This window comes from Podarcis muralis, chromosome 2, assembly GCF_964188315.1.
Source record: "Podarcis muralis chromosome 2, rPodMur119.hap1.1, whole genome shotgun sequence".
Classification (NCBI taxonomy): Eukaryota; Metazoa; Chordata; class Lepidosauria; order Squamata; family Lacertidae; genus Podarcis; species Podarcis muralis.
This window is the reverse complement of record NC_135656.1, coordinates 47,610,478-47,630,014: the sequence shown is the minus strand read 5'-3', so window position 1 is coordinate 47,630,014 and position 19,537 is coordinate 47,610,478. Positions and strand designations below refer to the sequence as shown.

The 19,537-nt window shown below is 40.1% G+C and overlaps 1 protein-coding gene across 18 annotated transcripts in view; it reads right to left on the bottom strand.

Annotated features, from left to right (window-relative positions):
- TENM2 (teneurin transmembrane protein 2) overlaps window positions 1–19,537 on the bottom strand; it is a 753,358-nt gene that overhangs the window by 365,525 nt on the left and 368,296 nt on the right. For all 18 annotated transcript variants that reach the window (XM_028717464.2, XM_028717467.2, XM_028717466.2 and 15 more), the window contains one exon: window positions 9,565–9,648. In XM_028717464.2, coding sequence (XP_028573297.1) covers window positions 9,565–9,648 — 84 coding nt within the window. The remainder of the gene's footprint in view (window positions 1–9,564; window positions 9,649–19,537) is intronic.

Below are 19,537 nucleotides of genomic sequence, written 5' to 3'. Positions count from 1 at the left end.
ATACCCTTACCAGACAGCGAAGTTGGTGATACGCCATAGTCTTAGACAGTTCCAAAAGCAATGTTACCTGTGTACTTGTTACTAGAGGAACTCCACAATTTTCAGACTTGGGAACTTCTTACCCATAGTGCCTCTGACACAAGCAGCAGCATCCACCCAAAGGAAAACACTCTGAAATCATATTCATTTCAATTGCAGAGCTGTATTTATGCTTGACTTCCCTATTATTATTATTATTTATTAAATTTGTATACTACCCTTCATCCGAAGATCACAGGGCCTATTACAACACAAAAATACAAAATGAGAACAGAAGATACATAACAAAACAAAACAAACAAACAAAAACCAATAATCCCTCTCTGACAATAAATAAATAAATTTAAAAGGCCATAGAATGTTACTCAGCCAAAGGCCTGGTCAGAGAGCAACATTTTTGCCTGGCATCTAACGATATGTAATGAATGTGCTAGGCAAACCTCCCTAAAAACACTTAATATGCTGAATGATGCTTAAAGAACCATAAGGATCACAGCTCATATTATTGGTATTATTTTCATTATTGTTCTAATTAGCATTACATATATTACACAAAACAAAGATAAGAGAACAAATTTCCATGGATAAATATGACAACTGTCACTGAGTTCCACAGGAGAAACACTCCACAGGCCAAACTTTCTTTTAAATGTGTTATCTACATGTAGTCACCACAAAAGCACACATGTGTCATTGACTATTTCCGAAAAAAATGCTTTAAAAATAGAATGAAATCAGCTAGCGCTAATATGGAGTAAGTCGGCACTAAGGGATGGTGTTTATTTTGTCACAGCTTGTGTTAAAAACTGCCACCTATGTAAAAAGTGCCATACAAAATGCTGTTTTTTAAAATCTGCCATCACTGAATTTCATAAAACATGAACACTTATTTTCATAGTTTCAAATTCTCCAGGACATGGTACAATACACCCAATATAAGTTTATATAAATCTGACACAATGTTGTATTTTGCCAGAAGCTCCGTCTTGCAAGATGCAATCTGTTTTATTTCAGAACCAAAGTTTGCAAATTTGGTGGTTTGAATACGGGTGTTCTGAAGATACAAATACTATAACAAAGAATAAATCTGTCTTGTGGGTTTCTATCACACACAGTTGTCCGTTTTCTTTCTGCTAGTAACTAATCTGCAATTACCGGTAATTCTTTTTTTCCTCCAAAATATATTTGATTCTTACAAATTATATTTTTATATACTAAGCACACATATTTCATAATGTAGTTTACAACATGCGCTGATAGATGATTCATGGGAAAACAGCATGTTGTAAGAAAATTAATTGTTCAATCTGAAACTGGCATCTGTAGAAATCAGTGCACATATCTGCAGGATGTAAATACAGTTTTGCTTACCTATTATATAAATATATAACCTGTATGAAGTCAATATGAATAAATATTTGAAACCTAGATTGAAGGAGCCGGGTTGACTAAACTAATTACTGGGTTACCTTCAGTGGAACTGCAACAGGATGAACAGTGTCTGGTTTATTTAAATGCAATTTTCTATGACGATATGAATAGTTGGGTGTGAAAATTGCCAAGATTATGTGTTTTAGTAGCTATTTTAAGATTAATGACAGAAATTTTAGAGATCTAAATTCATAACCATACAGTCACAGTAGGCTAAAATACATCTGTCATTTCTTTTGGAAATATAAACTATACTGTGAATGCCTTCTTAAAACCTCTTAAAAGGTTTTATAGATGTCACTCTGAAATTAAAAATCAAAGACTTGAAACTTTAAAATCATGACCACTGTTTTGTTCATAGAACAGGGCTTTCCCAGCTTGTTGTCATAGCCCCCCTTCCCCCAAAAGAAGCTGACTGGGAGGGTCAAGGGAACCTTAGGATGGTGTTGGGTATGGTGCAGGGGCATACTGAAGATGAGTCCACAATGAAAGTGAAAGTGCCTTCCTGCTTCTTGCACTAGGCTTCTTTGGATGAAAGCAAATTATAATTCAGTTTGTAAGCTTACTTATCACAGAAAATTAATAAATAAAGGACATGAAAATATTTCAGTACTTCTAGAACACCACAGACATATGAGAAACAGGAGTGATGTAGACTTCTGTCCCAGATGTCTTTATTCAACAAGTTATTTCTCATGCCTCCATACCCAGGTTCCATCACAAATAGGAATGGAGAAATTTTTGATTCCCCCTTGCAGTTTTCTGAATGAACAATATCAGAAAGAAACTTTGTAGGAACCACAACAGGCCTGTTCTAGAGATAACCCCACAAAACATAGTGCTCTGAATGTGGTGCAATTAGCAATACACAGGGGAATGTCATGCGCAGAGTCCCCAAGGTGAGGATCACCAGTCCTATCTGCATTAAAAGAGATGCCTACAGTGAAGAATAGAAAGGGAAAGTATTACACCCAGTTTGCATATCTTGTTACCCACCAATCTAGCCCACCAGCCATGTTGCAACTGCCAGGTATTTGACAACTTCCTCATTTCTTTCTGGGAAAAAGAGAGGGGGCTTAAAGATTTCCTAAAAAGTTTCAGCACACTGGATCACAGCTTCTTCAGACTTACAATAAGACAATGACCATCTGCATCTTGTCCTTACTAATCTGCATTTGTAGGTTGGCCTTTGTACAGAAGTACAGTGCCAACATATTGAAGTTGGAAGCTGATCTGCCCCTATTGCTTATAGGTAGTAGCACCGAGCACAATTCCATACCACAGTGATTACCTAACTAGTGTATGTATATAATCTACTTTCAGACGATGAGAATAATCACACCAACTTCAGTAAGAGTAGAATGTGTCACACACTGTTGTGGTCTACAATGTTGTATACTGGAACTTCCACTGTCAAGTATTTATGAACAGTGCCATAGCGTAAAAATAACAATGAAGTTGGTCATTCTAAGTGTGGCTTAGTATCAGACTAAGATTTACAAGACTCACATTCAAATAACTACTTAGCCCTGAAACCCACTGGGTAAACCTTTGACTAGTTACTCGTCAGATTTATCTACCTCATGAGGTTGTTGTGAAGATAAAAGGAAGAGAAGCCTTTTACACAGATATTTTGTTGGAAGAATAGCAGGGTATAAATGTAGTAAAGGTAAAAAATAAAATAAACATACAGGCTATCAGCATGTGTGTAAATTTATAAGTTACTTAAGGAAAATATATGTTTCTATTCAACAGAACTTGAAATTTAAATATCAACAGTACAGAATAAAATAAGAGTAGGTAAGAGAATGGACGAGAGAGACAGCAAGGGTTAGAAAGATGATTATGAAGTACAATGGTGCCATTTCGGCTGTGGAACTGAAAAAATGGTAAACTATACTTAACTCAGTTCTTCAGTTTCTGAGTAAATGAATTGCAAAACAGAACCTTTTTGTGCACCACCAGCAGAAAACAGAATGTATGAGCAAATATAGTGAGGCACATGTTGGAGTTTGGTCAGGGAGATAACTGATTTAGATTCCTGATCAGTGATTCCATGAAGCTCAATGAGTAATCTTTGAGCCGCACTGGTGATATTATGAAAATAAATGAGGTAAGAATAATTAATTTTAAAAAAGCTTTGCACATTTCTGCAAATTATATTACAGTGGCACCTCGGTTTCCGAACGTAATCCGTTCTGGAAGACCGTTCAAGTTTCAAAATAGTCAAAAACCGAAAACTCAATACAAAACGGAAAAATTAATAGGAAAAACTCAATACGGAAGCTGCCTCGGAAGTTCAACTTTCGAGGCGCATTCAAAAATGGAAGCATTTACTTCCGGGTTTATGGCATTTGAGTTCTGAATCATTCGTCAATGGAGACGTTCAAAAACTGAGGTTCCACAGTAGTAATATATATACATAGGTACCTGGGAGTAAAACCCACTGAACTTAGTGGTATTTACCTCTCAGTATATCTGGGACACAGGTGGTGCTGTGGTCTAAACCACAGAGCCTAGGGCTTGCCAAAAGGAAGATGAGCAGTTTGAATCCCCACAACAGGGTCAGCTCCTGCTGCTTGGTCCCAGCTCCTGCCAACCTAGCAGTTCAAAAGCACGTCAAAGTGTAAGTAGATAAATAGATACCGCTCCGGTGGGAAAGTAAATGGCGTTTCCATGCAACTGCTCTGGTTTCGCCAGAAGCGGCTTAGTCATGCTGGCCACATGACCCAGAAAAAATGGTCTGCGGACAAATGTCAGCTCCCTCGGCCAGTAAAGAAAGATGAGTGCAGCAACTCCAGAGTCATTCGCAACTGGACTTAACTGTCAGGGGTCCTTTACCTTTTACCTTTTGAGATCTGTGTCAGATTGCACTGTGAGAATGTACAATAATGATTAGCATGCACACTGCAATTGTAGAATGTTTTAAGCAAATCACATGCATTTAGGTATCTTCATAAATTAATCCAGAATTGTTATCCTTGCACTGCAGATGTAGGGCTATGACTAAGATAGCAGCATTCCTGAGATCAAGTTAATTTATGGCTGAGAAAGATTTGAACAAGTGACTCCTTAGTTTGCAGTATGTTAAACAAGCTCTCATTGCACATCATGCCCAGTGGCTTTAAAACCAGGCTTAATCAATCTTAACCTTTTAATTGGCTTTTACAGTGCTTTATTGTCACATTTTAACTGGCTTTCACAATATTTTCAAGAATTCATATATTGTTAAAAACCAATTAAAAGATTACTGTAAAACATTCAAAGCAGTTTTAACTTGTGTAACCATTTTCAAAAAGTGGTAGTCATCAACACAAACAACAGCACAATAGAAAGCTTTCCCATAGCTACAAGCAAGAGCTCATCTAGAAAAAAGGCTATGTATGTCTAGAACACAGGCAGTTCTATGCCATTTAAAATACAGAATAAAAGAAAAGTAGATTAAATGTTCTGTGCATTCCACTAATAGTTTTGAGTATATATTTTAAAAATGAATATATACTCAAAACTATTAGTAGAATGAACAGAATGTTTAAAGCAACCTTACTCACAAAAATAAAATGGAGTACACTTTGTTAAAAACATTGCTTCCATGAAATAAGCACACCTATTTCAATAATTGTTTGGGAATCCATACAAAATGGGGCTAAAATGTTTTTCTACTGAAGAGTGAAATCATCTTCAATCTGATCTGGCTTGGTAAGATGGTCACATAACCATATCTTATTGGCTGTATAATGACATGGTATCATTAATTGCCAACTTAATTGCTGATTGGTAGGTATCACTTCATGAAGAAGCCTATTAAATTACAACTTGCAGGTTAGGAAAAGAAGCAGGTACCAATAGGTGATAAAAAGCACACAAGAATGTCATGTAAGAATGGTTTGGGGAAAATATTCACCCTCACAAAAACTTATTTCTACCCCAAATATTTCAGTGAAACTCTTGTGGCACACCTCCCAAAACTGCTTTGCACAATTGCGGGGTCCTCTAGAACTGGGATGGGGTGCTGCTACAGGGGAGTCAGGCCAATTAGCAAAAATGGTCTCTTCTGCCCTTCAACCAGCGGGATCCTCTGCTGGATCAAAACACCTTCCATTAATATAAGGAGTCCTTCCATTCGTGGAAGATACATGTAGGATCTAATCTTTTATCTACAGAGAAACAAAGGTTTTGCTTTTACAATAGCCTCATGTGTTGTTGAAACATACTGCAGTCATTGTAGGGATGTGTCCTCAGATAGATGGCAAAGTCTGTGCCATCTGTCTATTCACAGAACCAAAATGCATGATTTGGTCATAATTCTTTCAACAAATTGCTAGTACTGCAATGCTGATATTACTGCCAATTCCCACATCTGTGTCATTTTATGTAGTATCCTGTTATTTCAGTATACAATGCCCAACTTCTGAATTACTACATTAAGATTATATATGTAGACATGATTCTCATCCCATATTAAAGTATAATAAATAAAAGGGTTATATCTTAATGTGTTAAAATGCATTTTATAAGCATGTGCTTTAACTGAGGTAAATAATCACACACACAAATAAAATCTGTAACAAAATATTCAGTTTGCTTATTATTATTATTATTGTTGTCAGAGCAATAGGATTACTCAATTTTCTACAGTGAATGATGTGGTTCTTTTTAGATGTAACCATGTGCAAACTATACCAGTAACAGCATTTGTCCTTTCTACAAGAACAAGTTCCTGGCAAGTAATAAAATGGACCAAAGCAAACACAGTGTTTCAAATTGAAAGCAAAGGTTTCAAGAGGAAATTATTCCTAGCATGAATTAAGCAACTGTGGTTATTGGGTGCAGATACTGAGTCACATTATGAATGTTGCGATACAATGGCTGATCATGAGTTATCATAGTATTCATGTCTAACAGCCTGTAAGAAAGGCATAGGAAACTAGCCTTCAGGGAATATTAAGACACCATGGTGTTATTATTACAAATTTACCTGAAGTGATAAGGAACTGACCACTTGCAGACTGTGCAAATGTTGAGAAAAAGTAGTTTCAGACTGTAGTGAGAATGTATGTTTGAACATTCATTTGTGCCATTAACTCCCTGCATGTTAGGGTGAAGGGTAGTTTATAATTTGTATTCCTCGTATGCTACCTTTCCAAACAAATGATTTTTTTTCTGAATTTGGAAATGCCACAGTACACTACTGTTCCCTTGTCAATAAAACTTGGTAGCTGAGTGAGGTGGGGTGGGTGACTGACAAAGCACTTTTTCTTAGCATTTTAACTGACTTTTAGATGTGCTCAAATTAACCATTGCTGGGAAACGATAGCAGGAAAGGACTACTGCCTCATGTCCTTTTCCTGAGCATCTGGCTGGCCACTGTGTGAAACTGGATGCGGGAGAAGATAGTTTTTTCATCTCATCTAGCAGGGCTACGTTTTTTGTTGTTATGAGAGCCTGTCAATCATGGCTACAATATGCTTTGCATGCACAAGGTTTCAAGTTTCATGTTTGACATGTTGGGAAAGTTAGCTAAGAATAATTTGAGACCAGTTCTGGTCGCTTGTGTGGAAGAAATAACAAGATCATATAATGAGATATTAGCACTTTGGTTAGTAGCCCTAGGAAGAGTAGCTTCCCCAAAAGACACACAAAGGAAAATAAGCAATCACATGTTTACCATATATCTAGTTTTCCTTGTTAGCTTACAAAAATTATGGCTACATATGTGTGGGATATATAGAATGTCACTGAATCTTAATCTGGATAATATCTAGAGCTAGAGTCTTCAACTGGAAGTATAATTTTCAAGCATCCTTCGTTGTTATGAGCACCCCTTCATCTTTTTCAAATATTAGTAAATAAAGGAAACTGGCATAAAAACAGACTTGACTAGCAACAAAGGGTTAGCTGACAGTCCTTAGATGACCAGGTGGGGAATGTGTGGATGTGCTATATGTGCGGGACACACTCACGAATAATTTCCTTTGGAAGAATCATGTTGCAGCTGCATATGGGTCTTGAAGTTTAGGCAGCACCTTTACAAGTCAGCACAACTGGATAAACAGCAGTGTGCATCATTCCCATTCAGAGAAGTTCATTTATACAAATTATATCAAATGTATATTGACTGGACATGAGAGCCCACTGGCGGGATAATATATTGTTGTGAGGGTGGTTTTTTGGGGGTGGTCTAATTCCCAGATCCAGCGAGGATTTGATTGTTGGAATAGCCAGACAAGCTTCTTAGTAATGGACCTAAGTATGGGTCATTAGCAGGGCATATGGAGCGCCAGGGTGAAAGGATCCACCCAGCGTCATCCGCCCAGGTTGCCCAGAGTTGTCGACCTTTTTTTAGGGGGGGGGACCCCACAGATGTTGACCTTTTTTAGGGAGCTGGCACCACGCTTATCTCTGCTCAGGAAAAGAAAACAGGAAACATAAGGAGCCCAGCGCAACAGATCAGCCTGAGGCGTCTGCGTCAACGACTCAGCGAAGCCAAGTGCCTCGTGGTGTAAGCCCTATGCCAGTCCCAGGCGTGCAGAAGGGTGGAGCCGGCTGGCCGCCTCAGTGTTTCGCTGGCTCACCCACCCCTGAACTCGTGGCACAGAAGAGCCCGCAGCAGAAGAGCCCGCCATGGCGCTCTGACAGGTGGGCTCTTCCCTGGACTCCAACTCTTGGGCCCCGGACTCTTGGGCCTGGCACCCCTGAGAGCCTGACGCCCTGCACCCCTGGTGCGTATGGTTAAGATGGCCTTGGTCATTAGGGTAACAAAGGAAGTGGCTCTACGCCAGAGGACAAATGGGTGCCCCTCCCTCAACACACTGGGAGTTAGGAGAAAATCAAGAGTTTAGGGGTGTTTGAACTGGGCTAAAGTCAGCAGACAGGCAGAGGCCTGAGATAGAAACAGCTCTCTGTAAATGGAAGGAGCCCTTCCAGGGTCCAAGTCACAGTAATTAATAAACAGTGTTCACATGTATAAAGCTTGGCTCTTCTATGTCAGTGTTCACATGTATAAAAAACAGTGTTCACATGTATAAAACTTGGCTCTTCTATGTATAGCAGCAACTATAAAATGAAAGGTCTCCTCCACACAAACGTATGCTGTAAGTAAAAGCCATGTTTTTATACATATGAGTTCATTCTGCACTGAGGAATTGTTTTCCAAAATATAGCACAGGAAGCAGCCTAAGTTAGTAAAAACCAAAGACAGTATAAAACTACATCGCTGCACATAGAGAACAACTTATATGAGTGCAACAGAACTTCACCTTCCTCTCCTTCCCTTGCATGCACCCCAAATCTGCTCTGGAGAGTCCCTTAACCCACTGGAGCAGATTTGTGGATTGTATGAGAGGCACCAAGGAGGAGAGGGAGGGAAAGTTCCACTGCATTCACAGAAGTTGTTCCATATAACGATTTAGTGAGTTAAAAGCCTATATGCTACCATTTTTGTTACTGAGGTAATTAATTTAAAATATTATTTACTTTAAGGACTACTTTCAATATGCTTTTGGAATATTTGTCACAGATTTTGATATATTTGAATTAAATATTTTTGTGTAGAATTTTCAGAAAAGATTATTGCATAGGACAAGATGCTGACCAGATCCTCCTGGTAGCTTTCCTAAGAATCCATCACGGATGTATAATCAAATTTCTCATGTGCATCCTTTTAGAACACCCCCCCGGGGGGGGGGGGATATTATGTGGAAGAGGTCCTAGTGGAAGTAGTGGAGCATTTGCAGTAAACAAACTTTGCATTTTAACGGTCAAAGGGCAAGTATCGGATTCTGTAACCACATTTTCTAAGAAGATAAAATGCATCTAACCTTCCATATTTTCAACACTAGGTCCTGTACCTCTCACACTTTCAGTACTGCATCTTGACAATGAGCTCTCCATCCAATACATAAACCAATATTTTAAAAAGAAGAAACTAATTCGAAGCAGTAACACTGACCAGCAAACAAGAAACACACAGACAAATAAAAGTAAAAACATCACATAAATTTGGCTAGACTAATCAAAGCTGGAAACACACAGCTAGCAAGGCTGTGAATTGAGTTATAGGAAATACAGGGTGAAGGAAGATGAAAACCTTACGTATTAGAGAGTTCTTTGTTTCAGCCAGCTGCTGCCAGCCTGTCTGTCTGTCTTTCAAAGTCTCAGAAAGTTGTGTATGAAAATCTAAATAAAATAAAATACATAAGTTTTAGAACCAGCTCTTCATCAACCTTCATTGTCACACAAGCATTTTTAGATGGCATGTTCAGCAGTCAGGATTTTGAGAATTGTTCACCTTCGCCACCCACCACACATCAGCAAAACATTTTGTGCAACTACATCTAATATCCCAAAAACAAGCTGATAGAATTACTAGGTGTAATGTATATTAGTCCCCATGGACTATACCATTCATGAACAAATTTTCAATGTGAATATTGTCTGTTTATATTAAGTCATAGATTTTGCCTTGAGTTACTTTACTTACAAATATTAATAAAGAATCAACATCATCTGGATTATTTTTGCAGAATGCAAATTAGACAGGAAACCAAGTAACTGAGAATAAACAGAATAAGCCTAATAACATGTTTCCAATTTATATCACTCTATATTAGTTACAAAAGTAATTTATCTGACTTTTTAGGAATCATTATGAAAGCATATTAAGAAGCATTTTGCAAGGGAAGACATATTCAAAAAAATAATAATAATCAAACAGGTCCTTTTCAGATTAACCAAAACATTTTTCAATGCATCTATGAATATCAACACTAAACTCATTTTTAAAAATTTGTATAACCAAGCCTTTTTTGTGCCACTACTCACTGGTATGGAGTACTCTTTTTTCTTAATAAAAAACCCACTATTATTTGGCCTAAGATGTTCTGGGTATGGTACAAAGATGGTTAAAAACAAGAAGACCCCTAGCTGATGGCTTACCATTTAATAGACACAAAAGGGAAAGAATAAGGAGAGAAGAGAAAGGCAGGTAAACTCAAGCAGAACAATTTTGCAGGGGTGGAGGTGGGGCTTATCTGGCTCCAAACCAGGGGTCAATCACCCCCTGTGCACACATCCACTATTGTGAATCAGTAGAGGAAATGAAAGTTGCAGCACCTCTGGAATCAATTTTAAAAATTATCTGTGATACATTTGATGATAAGCTGTGCACAATGCAGAGCATTTCCATGGAAAAATGATGGGATGAGGTGGAAATTCACTAATATCAAAACACAGTCAGTTATTATTATTAAAAAAATAGACCAGGTGTCAGGACTGGTCGTTGTCCTCTTCCGATCACCACACAAACGCTTCTTGTTCTTTTGTAACTTTTTATTGCGTATTAACAAACCATCTTATAAACGGTTTTTATCTTTAACTATTATTCCTCAGAGTCACTTATTTCAGATACCTTCTGAGCTCTGCTTCTCCATGACCGGCCACTCTCAAAATGGCAAATGCGCCGTTCCTTTCGCTTTCCTGCTCTTTTTTCTAACCTCCTCACTAGAGCTGGCTTGTATCTCCCCTCCTCCGAATCTGAGCTAGAATTTAACCCTTGCCTTTCCTGTGAACAGCCAGTCCCTCCCTGTTGTCCCTGTTGCTCTCTTCTATTAGATTCACTGCTCTCCTCCCCTCCTTGGGGAAAGCTTTCTCCCTCTGGGAAACTGGAAACTTCTAACTCTAACTCTTCCCTGACACCAGGGTAGCCAATGGGTTACCCATCAGCTGTTTCAGGCTATGGCTCCCTGTAGATCCAGGCAGTATGCCCAATGGCCAGGAATGAAAGGAGTTGTAGTCCACAACATCTGGAAGACAACATGTTGGCTGTCCTGACCCACATTTGTATTCCCATGTTACAGTTGAAGGAATTATATTTTGCAAAAATGACATACCCATGATACACTATATACTAAACACATGACCTGCCATTTAAAAGATCTTTGACATCTAAATAGTTTCCTCTAATAATGAACTTGGGTGGCTGAATGTCCATTGGTTTCAAAGTGAAATGAGTTCAGCCCAAAGGTTGTGGTTTCTATATATTCAGGGATACCCCGGCAGATGGAGGACATTTGTCTAAAAGATGAAATATAAATATTTTAATAAATAAATCATAAATAAAATATACGTTTGTAAATTAAAAGTAACAAAAAAAGTCCCCCCCCCCCCAATAAGGACATTATGAATGTTGTTGTAGGAGTTGTGGGGAGAAGGAGAGGACAGGGGAGCTGGGATAAGGCAGAGTGAAGAAGTTGGCCTGCTGAAAGCCCTAAAAGCTTTATTCTGGAGAGCAGGATTAGGGTTGAGGGAGAATGCTCCAAAAAGCCTGAACAGCACAGCATAGCTTCTGTTTATGGCAGCCTAGAATCTGAGCAAGATCACGCCTTTTACAAGCTGAGGATACACTGCAACACTTAGTTGCAAGTCCCACTTGTCCAATGTGATGGACCTGGGACTTTTCATAAATCAGTGATAATTTGTTACCAAATTAACCACATTACAATCAGTTGGATTTCTTAAGCGGATTTGACATAAAAATGTTATCCCATTCAATAGGTGTCTAAAAGCTAGACCCATGTGTGATTTCAAAAGCAAGCTGCTAAGAGCTCTTATTCTACTGTACACAAAGAGAAGTTTGCTGTCTGTAAAAACTGATATCAAAGGTATGAGTGCTTCAAACCATGTCATTTTCAGGTATTCTTGTCCAGGTCTAATCAGCTGAGCTTTATGTCTGATGAGTAACTCTTGATTTTAAAGCACCAGAAAATATTGCAGATTTTCAAGGGCCCTTCATTGCAAGCAAAAAGCTATGAATAATACTAAGAAATATGTAGTCAAGTCAAAACTACTTAGAAATGCAGAACTCAGGATTTCTACTAAAAATAGTTGATTTCATCATAACTAACCATGTAATAATTCAAAGAGCATTTTGTCATTTTAAGGTTGCCAGTGATCCCCCAACATTAAATGAAGAGGAATATATCTTGTTATAGCTGGCATCATAGAAAGGAAATGAACTCCAAATATGTATAATACTAGCTAATGAGGTCAAGTTCAGTGTTGGACACTCCTGGTTTTCCAGCAGCTTCCAAGGATGTTGCTTTGTCACACTGGACATTAGGGCTGGGTGATGTCAGGTTTTCAACATCGCGGTGCATCACCAGCTAAACATCATGATCTGGCGGGAAGGTAAACGGCATTTCCGTGTGCTGCTCTGGTTCGCCAGAAGTGGCTTAGTCATGCTGGCCACATGACCCGGAAGCTGTATGCTGGCTCCCTCGGCCAATAAAGTGAGATGAGCACTGCAGCCCCAGAGTCGGCCACGACTGGACTTAATGGTCAGGGGTCCCTTTACCTTTACCTTTACCTTACATATGTAATTAGCATGCCAAAAGTGCATGCTCATGAAAGTAGAAAGTGCTTTTATTTATAGCACTTCTCTTATCATTTCAAACTGTTGTAAGTCTCCAAAACTGGTGTGAGGCTGCTCATAGTAGCGTGCGTGTGTGTGTGTGTGTGTGTGTGTGTGCGCGCGCGCACACACACACACACACACACACACACGTATTTGTGAATATTATGACATGGTTTGGGCTGCTATTGCAGGGGCTGAGCCCCATTTATGTTTGTAGTGTCCAATCAAGAAGTGCTATTAAAAATGTGATATTAACAATGTGTCACTTGTTTTTGAAAAAATAAATAAAAAGCTGGAAAGGAGAGTGAGGATCCTCTTCCATTGGCTGTAGCCATTCATGAGGGATGCTAAGTCTTCCTGTCAATAATTTGAATTCAGTTCAACCAGTTATGGCTGATCTGAGAGAAAGGCTTTGGGGAAGCCTGTATCCACTCATGTCTGCCTTCACAGCTGCACTGAGTGTGGGCACTGTAGTCGGCAACAGATGTCCCATCCTGTATGTCTTGGTCCTGCCCAAAGGTAAGATGGTGGAGCACATGCATGATCCTGCTATGGAATTATTGGTCGCTGTATTCGAGGCTAGGGATAAATTTGCTTGCAAAGAAATTGGACCCAACTGGGGGCTTTGCCTGTCGCATAGCAACTGTCACAATTTTATGGCTGAAAAACACACTGGATTGGATCCTTAGTTGAAACTGGAACATATTTTTAGGTTACCTTGGTAAATAGGTCCAGGGGGAAAGGTTCTGTCCAAGGGCCCAGACAGGGGCTAACAGGCCATAGAACTCCCCAAATGGCACCCTGGTGGGTTTGCCCTTTTTGATTTTCATCATGGGGGGATCCATTAACCCAGGATCAACCCTGATAGAATGATCAACCAACAGTTGGGCTGGTTGATTCAGGATGCATACCCAATGCCTGAGGCAAACCAACTGACATCCGTAATGAATAAAGTTGTGGCCATTTCTATCCAAACATGCTGACCTGTCTTACTGCTGCTTCAGTAAAGAGACAATGGAGTGTGCCTCTGAGGCTGCATTAGTCAAAGCGCTGCATTAGCAGCACTGAAGTGACTGCCCTGGGTTGCAGACCTGAGCAGTGTATATGAAGTTTCTGGGATGCCCAGAATGCCACATCTTGCTGATGTGGTCCAAAAAAGACAGAGCAATATGTTTGGCCAGATAGGCTGCAGGAGTTGCTGGAAGGAGGTGTACAAGGCACTATCCAATTGTCTTAGGGACTCCACTCCAGATTTATGTAGGGTTTACTCCTTAGCCTTTCCCCCTAAGGCAGCAGAGGTTTAGCATCAATTTTCCTTCTCCTAGATGGGCTCTCTACCTTCCTAGGTTGCCCCTCACTTCCCTCTACAGCATGTGCAGAAACTGCCACCTTGACCGTTAGACTTATTATTGGTCTTGTCTGCTCAATCTGCCAGAGCCTGTATTTGCATACACAGAAATTCCCTAACTCACCAAGGTACCCACTGGCTACCCTCACTTTGTTTCGTCAGCCAGTTAAAGCCATTCCCAGGGTGTGGCCGCTATCACATGCTGGCAGCTTCAAGGAGTCACAGGTGATAGTTGAGTGCAAGGTAGGGACTAAAGGTAGACAAACTACCGCAGAAGGATCACGACATAGATACTACCCCTCCTCAACACACCATACATCCCCATACCTGCACCCCATCTGCAAGAACTGAATTGTTTAGTGCGGCAGCGGAACTCCCTGCCTACTGATATCAGGCAGGTGCCTTCACAGAATTCCTTTTGGTCCTATTTAGATAAGCCTACCTTACTTTCACATTAGATGTCCTCCCACAAGCAGCTCATCCACACAATATGCTTTGCAATGAGTCAGGAACAGAAGCAGAACCATAGTCTAATCATAACAAGCTATCACCTTTAATCTTCCGTCCTCCCACAATCCACTAAATGATTTTAAATTTTAAATTACTGCTCTTTGGAACCAACAGCATTTAGGAAGTAGAATTATTTGTCTCTTTCCCCAGTACTATGTGATGGTCACTTATTTCAATCACTAATGGGTTTTGAAATAAAATCCTGAAAGGTCTGCCACAAACAAACAAAAACAGTATTGCTGGTTAATTTCCAAGGACTCTGTGTTCAGTATTTGGAATATATATATAAAACAATTTCAAAAATTGGAGAGTTAATTTCTCTGAACACTCATACATGTAAGGATCTAAATATTTAGGGCACTGAATTTAAAAGTGTAAAATAAATATTTTTATAGCTGCAATATGCCAGATTTACGGTTTACATAAAACTTTACTCCTGATCCTAGCAGCACTCCTTTCGGTACCATAAAATTAAGGATTACACAATATACTGTACATGAATCGTTAGAATGAAAATGTAATGCATGCCTATAATTCTTGCATTTCTTAACTATGTAGTGAATGGCAAAGTATTTCCTCTTTTAAACATAGATCACTGGATCCAAATTTGATTCTTGAACATTAGTGTGTGCATTCTGCAAAACCCGAACCCTTGCATTCTAGTGACAGGAAATGTTATATGGTTGGTGCAACATGCTGTGTATAGAACCAAAGAACTGTAGAATTATAAGGTACCCAAAGGGTCGTCTAGTCCTGCAATGCAGGAATCACAGCTAAATAATCTCGGTCAGATGGCCATCTCCAGCGAAGGAGAGTCCACCACCTTCTGAGGTAGTCTGTTCCACTGTGAATGGCTCTTGGCATCAGAAAGTTCATAGCAGAACAAGACATTTGTCAAATGTTCCACGATGCTTTGTATCTCCTCAAAAGGTCTTTGGACCTTAACACAAAATGCAATGCCCTCCATACTTAAGACCCTGCACACCCCACACCCCCCGAGCTGACAAGGTGCTAAGCTGCTCTTAGCACGTAAAATGGTAGTACCAGAACAAATTAGTAGTGTCTGGAACACAATTTGTGACTGAGTCACAAGGCTAAATACAGAATCCAGGATAAGAAACACTAGATTTCAAGTTGACCTGGAGAACCGCAGAGCCTCAGGGCTCATTCCACCCATTCCACCAAGAATGGCAGAAGTGCAACTGAAGGCTTAAGCAGCCTGGAAGCGAAACAGTCTGCTCATCTACTTGGACCGTATCCTGCCCAAACTTGCCTGGATTCTCCTGAAGAAAAGGCTGCCCAAGAGCAATGCTCTTAGTTATGCACTTCTTTGGTGGCATACAATGCCTGTGGAGCTTAGAATCATAGAGTTAGAAGGGACCCTGAGAATCATCTAGTCCAACCCCCTGCAATGTAGGAATACGTAGTTGTTCCATACAGAGAATGAACCTGCAGCCTTGGCATTATCAGCACAACACACCAACCAACTTACTTAATTTCAAAACAGCTTCCGTACTGGTTTGGGGACTGAAATAGCCTTGTGCAAGGTGAGAGAAACAGTGACCTGTTGTTTCTCCAACACCTCTCAGTAACTTTTAATAGTGTTGTGCACCACCCCAATCGCCAAGCGCTATGAGATTCCAAGGGTTCCAGGCACTTACACAGAGTTCAATTTCCTCAGAATGAGGGCCAGCGGAGATTGTGCTGTCTTTAGGATAAATGACTTATTTACATGTATATACAATCTGATCCTACAATGGAGGGTCTCACAGCACTAACACCTCAAGAGGGTCTTGCATCTCCCATAGTCACAGCCTTTGATTCAAACAGGGATCAGGCATGGCTCTGCCTCTCCCATCTGCCCAGCCTGCAGCCTGCAGCTCTAGCTCACATACCCATAACTCAACTCTTTGTCTCTCTAACTAACAGGCAGTTGAGGGAGGAAAAGCCCACTCATTTGTCCTCTGGCACTGAGCCACTTTCTTTGTTACTTTAACGACCCATACTTAGACGGCAACTACCTCACCAGGAAGTGAGCCTGGCTATTCCAGGAATTGAATCTGTGCTACATCCAGGAATTAGAGGTAGCTCAGGCATACAGCCTGCCCGCCCCTCAAAGTCACAATACCATGGTTTCCTTCTACATTGCCTCCTGCGGTTCCAGAAAATAGTACCAGAAGACCACTATTCTACACCAGGACATTTGTGCAATTGGATTCCTCAGGGTTACATTTTGGAAACTTTTATCAGAGCGGCCACAATGACTAACACAAACTGCTATGGATTGGCACTGTGCCAATCCCTCAAAGCAGCCCAACCTTATTATTAGCTGTTCAACAGTGGAATTTGCTGCCAAGGAGTGTGGTGGAGTCTCCGTCTTTGGAGGTCTTTAAGCAGAGGCTTGACAACCATATGTCAGGAGTGCTCTGATGGTGTTTCCTGCCTGGCAGGGGGTTGGACTCGATGGCCCTTGTGGTCTCTTCCAACTCTATGATTCTATGATCCCCAGAGAGGGAAACACATTTCTTCTCTCTGTGCCTTCACACGTGCAGTTTTCATCAGGGAAGTGAAATGGGAGAAGTGAAATGGGAGGAAAGGTTAAGCTGTAGTTTGTTCCTGAGCATCTGGACAGTACATTTTTCTTCCTGTTTTGTGGGCAAATTGTCAAATAGTAGCAATGTCCAGTACGCAGGTGGAAAGAAAAGTCTTTGAAGGCCACTACCAATGGGACGTGGGTGGCACTGTGGGTTAAACCACAAAGACTAGGGCTTGCCGATCAGAAGGTTGGCGGTTCGAATCCCCGCAACGGGTTGAGCTCCCATTGCTCCGTCCCTGCTCCTGCCAACCTAGCAGTTCGAAAGCACGATGTGCAAGTAAATAGGTACTGCTCCGGCGGGAAGGTAAACGGCATTTCTGTGCGCTGCTCTGGTTCGCCAGAAGCAGCTTAGTCATGCTTGCCACATGACCCGGAAGCTGTATGCCAGCTCCCTCGGCCAGTAAAGCGAGATGAGCGCCGCAACCCCAGAGTCATCAGCGACTGAACTAATGGTCAGGGTCCCTTCACCTTTACCAATGGACCTTATATTTTCTGCCCTCCTTTCTGAATAGTTTTAATAATGATGATGCCCAGTAAAACCTTGCATATTTTCTTAATATGCAAACTATACTCCTGCAATCTATATACAGTGGTACCTCGGGTTAAGAACTTAATTCGTTCTGGAGGTCCATTCTTAACCTGAAACTGTTCTTAACCTGAGGTACCACATTAGCTAACGGGGCCTCCCGCTGCCACTGCTGCACGATTTGTGTTCTTATCCTGAAGCAAAGTTCTTAACCCGAGGTACTATTTCTGGGTTAGTGGAGTCTATAACCTGAAGCGTATGTAACCCGAGATACCACTGTAACAGTATACAGTTTTGTGTTGTAATTATTTTGTATATTTGTTCAGCAGCTGCATTTACAACACGAGGGAGAGAGATTTAATTGACCTTGGTTCAGTTTGCCCTTTATAACTTGTATGTGTTTAGTGAAAACAGTAGTTTCCTTTTGTCCTTATCACTGACTACCTTGGGAGAATAGTTTCTAACAATTACAAAGCTTACAGATGAGGACAACAAACTGCTTCCCCATGGTGGCAGAAGCATCCATCTTTTTGATGTGAAACATCTAAAACAAGTTTCTCAAAACTAATTTTCTACTGTGTGTTTTCCAAGGCTCCAGTAATTCTTAACAAAGGTTTTGTTGCTGATACCCAAAGGAATGAAAAATGTAAATGTTGGAACACTTTTTTTTTAATGTCATCTTTTGGGATACCTCTATGTGACTACTGCCTTTGACACACACAGGGAGTGAGACCTAATTGCATTTAGGGTTCTCTCTAGCAGCTACACTCAGAATCAAACATTCTCATGAGGACTATTGTTCTAAATAATCTACTTATTAAGCTTTTATTCAGATTGTACACCATCTTTTTTTAAAAAAAATAAATACTAATCTCAATGGGACATTGATGGATTTTGCAGTTTTCAGGAAGGATAGAGTACACTATGACCTGCAATCTCTAAACTATTCTTTAAGAGGAGGGCATTTTGTAAGCAAAGCCTTAAGGATAAACAATTTAATCTCCTACCCATCAGGTTTCACACTTATTTTATATAATATGCTTCATCAATGAACCTTCACAAATTCATGCTTATGTTATATTCCTGCTCATCAACACATTGCAGGTCTTTTTTTTCAATGGGTAGTCTCTGCTATCTTGGCATCTTTCCAATCATCTCTGAAATGCTCATTTTCCCCTCACTCTTCAATTCCAACAGCCTTTAATTCCATTGCTGCCACACTCAACTTCATAGTACATGAACCGCTCCATGGCATTTTCTTATAAAAAACCAACATGCTAGAATAACAACACTTGGCTGTGCAGATGCACTGATGGAGCCAATTTAAAGGTCCCACATGTGCTTCAGAACAGCCCCAACTTCACCACTCCCTATCTTAGCTCCATCCAGGTAAGCTGCAGTGATGTTGTTGTCAGGAGGTAAATGCAACTCTGCTGCACCATACAAACTGCTACTGTAGAATGTGTGTTCCCAGGGATTACAGTCATCAAAGCTGCAAGGAGGGCAGTGTAATCAAAGGGTAAAAGAAAAGTAATCTGTTGTTTATTAAATATTGAGACTGTACTTTTAGAATCTAAAAGTAACCTATATTAGTTATCTTTAGAATAATATGTGCTTACTTTTTCTCTACAATATTATTTATGGAAACCAGTTATCAAACTCCTTCCAGTCCCA